Source organism: Formica exsecta, unplaced genomic scaffold (genome assembly GCF_003651465.1).
Source record: "Formica exsecta isolate Colony F162 unplaced genomic scaffold, ASM365146v1 scaffold556, whole genome shotgun sequence".
In the NCBI taxonomy this organism is placed as follows: domain Eukaryota; kingdom Metazoa; phylum Arthropoda; class Insecta; order Hymenoptera; family Formicidae; genus Formica; species Formica exsecta.
The window spans coordinates 363625-368293 of NW_021852808.1; the positions used below are offsets into that span (position 1 = coordinate 363625).

At 34.2% G+C, this 4669-nt stretch overlaps 1 protein-coding gene across 1 annotated transcript in view; it reads left to right on the forward strand.

The window, feature by feature from the left end:
* The window catches only part of LOC115242016 (lachesin-like), a 152956-nt gene that overhangs the window by 117973 nt on the left and 30314 nt on the right, over nucleotides 1-4669 (forward strand). The window contains exon 3 of the mRNA XM_029818018.1: nucleotides 1967-2073. Within this exon, the coding sequence (XP_029673878.1) occupies nucleotides 1967-2073 (107 nt within the window). The remainder of the gene's footprint in view (nucleotides 1-1966; nucleotides 2074-4669) is intronic.

Sequence of the window (4669 nt, forward strand, 5' to 3'; positions counted from 1 at the left end):
TTATAAATAAAAAATATAAATTATAGTATCTCGTTTCTCGTTATAATGATATTTTTAAATGTTGTGTCTTTATAATATTTATTTAAAAAGAAAAGGGATATTTGATTAAATATGTAAGATAAAAAATATAATATCGATACTTGTTGATATTATAACAGTAAAGACGAAATACTACAACTTATATTTTTTTACTTATAAAAAAGATTTAATAAATAAAATTATATATTATACTTTGTAATATTATATTAAATAATATTGGTTAATACTGACAAATATCGGTTTATAAAAAATCCTATTTGTCCAGGAATTATAGTTATTGAATTGCACGTGGAATGGCAAATGCAAATGCTATTTGGCAAAAATGTGCAAATTCATTCAAAAATAAGTACTAAAAATAATAGAGAGATTCGATATCCAATATTAAATCTTGCTATAGCAGTGTCCTTCGACACATTATAATAAAAAAAAAATATAATCGATAGAATTTCCATCACATAGCTTACCAATTTTCTGTATTGCCTTTGCTATTGTCGCTATTTGAAAATTCTCCCATCTTATTGCATTGAATATGAATCGATATTATTCTTTTTTATAAGATTGCGTAAAACATCATTTACGATTAAATATGTGTGTATGTATTTAGATTAGTGTATAACAAATAGAGAATTATTTATTTTATAATAATTTTTTATGCGAGAATGTATAATATTTATATAAAGTAAACACAAGTATAAAAGGGAGAAAGAGCATATAATTGATATTCAATACCATAATTCAATAAATATGTCGAACATCATAAAATATAAAATACTCATATTTATTATATATAAAAAAGTATCTTTATGCCATAAATATAAATTACATTAGCCGCGAGTTTTCTGTATAAATATAGGAAATACGGGTAGAAAATATTTCGAAAAAATAGCATACTATTTTACGCAAGCGACATTTTCGACAATTTCAGCGTATCGTTACTGACGAAATATAGGTCCCGAGATAAAGTTTGCCACAGAAAACTATTTCACGTGCGACAGGTGTTAATTCCGCGTTGATTACTTTTACATCGTAAACCGGCTAAATGTTATCGATTCGGATCGTTACCGCTTGCGAAATACATGTATCCGCAGTGGGATCCCATTAACGAACTATTTCCATTCCACAAATTAATTTAGTGCCGCCACTGAATATGTTAACAGTGATTTGGTGAGATCGTATGGAGGGAAGAACGATTTGTGTGTTTGGCGACTTAAACTTCTCTTAAATAAATTATTGTGTGTTGAAAGATCCGTACTTACAATATTATTTTTTATTATTATTATTCTGTTTAATAATATTATTATAAGTGTCGCATCGTTACTAGTGAACATTAAATACGAATAAACATAAACTCAAATATTTCTTTTAGGATTTATAAATAGCTCGGAAATGTGAGAAAATTGCCTCGAAAATTCAGTCGTCGATCCATTTGCAGGTTTAAGCGGTTTGCGAAAAATCCGCCGGTACTTAGGCATTCGCGCTGGGCGCGCGATAGTTTCTGTTATGAGATAGCTGTATGGATGCTCCATAACGCCAAACTTTCTACAAAGGCCCGTTTTTTTCCATGAATATATAACGCGACATAAAATATCTCGCGTGTGCAAGAGCCTCGGGATATTTTTGCGAAACTACTGCGATTTTCCGACCTGTTCTGTCAAATATTTATTAGACGACTTTGACATCATACTAAAGTATGATATTTAAGATGTATGTAACAGATGTGTTTCAAATTAAATTTATCTCTCGCTGAGAGATATTCTCCAACCGACATATCGATATTTGACTTTTACTCGAATCTATTATATTTTAGAAGTAGTATAACATTAATTTCAAAAATTATTTACCAAGAAACTTTCAATAATCAGATAGAAGGAAACGGGAAACGTATTAAAAATCACGTTGACGCGCAACTATGTGCTGTTTGTTTCAGTGACCGGGCTTGAGCCAGACTTCGCTTACCCGCTGGAGAACGTAACGATCCCGCAGGGTCGAGACGCTACCTTCACCTGCGTGGTGAACAACCTCGGTGGATACCGGGTGAGTCCTTCCTCCTCCGCGAGCCGAGATCACTCTGGCAGCGTCAACGCCCGGGTAACTATTTTACCATTAACCTGTGTCCGCCTGTAATGGACTACTACCTTATCTACTACTACCTACTACTAACTCTACTACTGTCACTACTACTACTACTACTACTACTACTACTACTACTACTACTACTACTACTACTACTACTACTACTACTACTACTACTACTACTACTACTACTACTACTACTACTACTGCACCACCTATATGCGCGCGTGCCTGCACTTCACAGCACTGCATTTAACTGCACTATATCGCCAGCTATGAAAAAAGAAATATATACTATATATGTATACTATCACAGCCGCAGAGCAGCCATCATCACCAACCATCTCTGTATATGACATTCATTTTCATCTATCAGACGGTACCTATAGAGGTACCGCACGACTACGACGCAGGCAACTCAAGTTTCATAGTCTCTTCACGTTCTCCTACCTCCTTCTCTTCGTTTACTTCGTTGGGAAATATCAGCAACTCGCGCCAAAGAAAGAGGAGACTTCATCGCGAGACTGCAAAGTTACTCACGCGAAATGGCTAATGATGCCTTTGCGCGTCGAAAGAATGCAACGTATCGTTATCCATCATTATAATATGCTTATCGATTGCTACGTGCGTCTAGTCATTATTAAACTTAAGACGCATCGTGATCATCGTCTTTCTCGTCTCCTTTGTATCGCATTGTGGGGATTGTATATCGTAATTTAGGACTGACAATGAGAGCGTATATCCGTACTATCATCGATACGTACGCTCGTATATTGTGTGTCAAGAGAATTTCATTTATTTCTTCCTAATACGATAGAGTGATTTGAAACGCAAAGTAGATCGAACATTTATCGATGTTATCAATATTAAAGCGTCGCCTAGCAAAGAAGGAATTTATTCGGATCGACCGATTGGTCTTTACCTTTGTCCTTTCTCTGAAAAATATTCGAATCGCGAGAGACTCCCGAATAGATGCAGAAAAACTGATTCATCGTTGCAGCTATTGTTTTTTTTTTCTGGCAATAGCTTTTGGGCACATTGTGTGACCCCCCGTCTCTGTTTCTATAGTTATACGTTCCAGAAGACACGTTCAATATTACTGACATATTAGATTCTTTCGATTTCTCGCCATAAACGCCCAATAACAAAACGCAAGCATCGTGCATTGTCTCGTTAAAGTGTGTTTATATTAGTTATTATTATCTATATATCAATAAAAATTTACAAAAAATCTGAATATTATCAGTAATATCAAAATAGCTTACAATCTGTTAATCGTCTCATCGATCACGCAACAACGAAGAAAATTTAAAAAAGATTTCAACTTTGTTTTTATAAAAGTAACTATGTATTATTACATGCATAATATACTTATTAATTTTACAAAGTACCGATAAAATCTTTAAGCAAAGTTGTTGCTTCAAAACAAAAATTTTGTATTTCTCGTTTCAAATAGCAATTATTTTATAAGTATACAAATTTCTTATATCTTCAAATCTTAAGGCAATTTTATATTTATTCCTGAGATACATGATTTTTTTTTATTGTTTTTTAATTCATAATTAAAATAAATTGCTTGAAAGACGCTATTTATAAACTTTTCTCGAAATACTCCGTAGAAAATTCAGAGTCGCGTGTAATTGCGTAACTTCCGCTTTACACCTTCCGGTAATAGCGATTCCCGCCAATGAAAGGAAGATTGATCAAGGCCGGCACGGCCTGGCTATATGTGAGGTGAAATTGATTTCGCGTGAGTACATATCGCCGATGTGGCGTATTAAGCGCTTTTCGGCTCCACTTGTTGAACCGATAACTTCCCGATAGCCGGAAGGTTTTCCCTCCTCCGTTGCCGCGGAGACCTTTCGCCATGAAAAGAAATTTCGGCGCCGGGCGCCGCGCGCGCGCGAACCCCTCGTAGATTTTAATTAAACTTGGCACTGTCAGAGTTTATAACTTGTTCGAAAATGCGATTACTTCCGGCAATGCGCTTGCCCGCGTTTCAACTTCTTTCTTACAACACAGTCGGACAATTCTCCGTCCGGTAGTTTACGCTCCTTTCTAATAAGGATCATCGCGACGGTTTCATTTTCTTTTCTTCGTTCTTTCACATTATTAAGCATATGAAGTTCTACGGACAAGGAGAAAATTTTGTTTCAACAGATTCGTAATTAATTTCGGAAGTAAATATCACTTCGTGAGTATTTTGAGGATATTTCAAGTTGAAAATAGTCAATTACTTTTTTTTTTTTGTCAAAATAGATAAAATTTTTTATATTATTAAATCAAAAGTTTTGCGAAAAATTATTTGGAACAGAAAATTATCGTTATTTTATTTACATTACAAATATATAAGAATAAATTTTTGTAAAACTCATATTATAAGTAAACAGAATCTAAATTATTTATAATGTACTGTTACGTCCTGGTGACTCCACGATTCCTTCCTTCCACGAAGTTGCGGCAATTATAATCGATCGGTGATAGAAATGAGTCGTTCGGTAAATAGAGCATCTTGCGTCACACATTCCTTAAACATTTAGTCACTTATCAATATCTA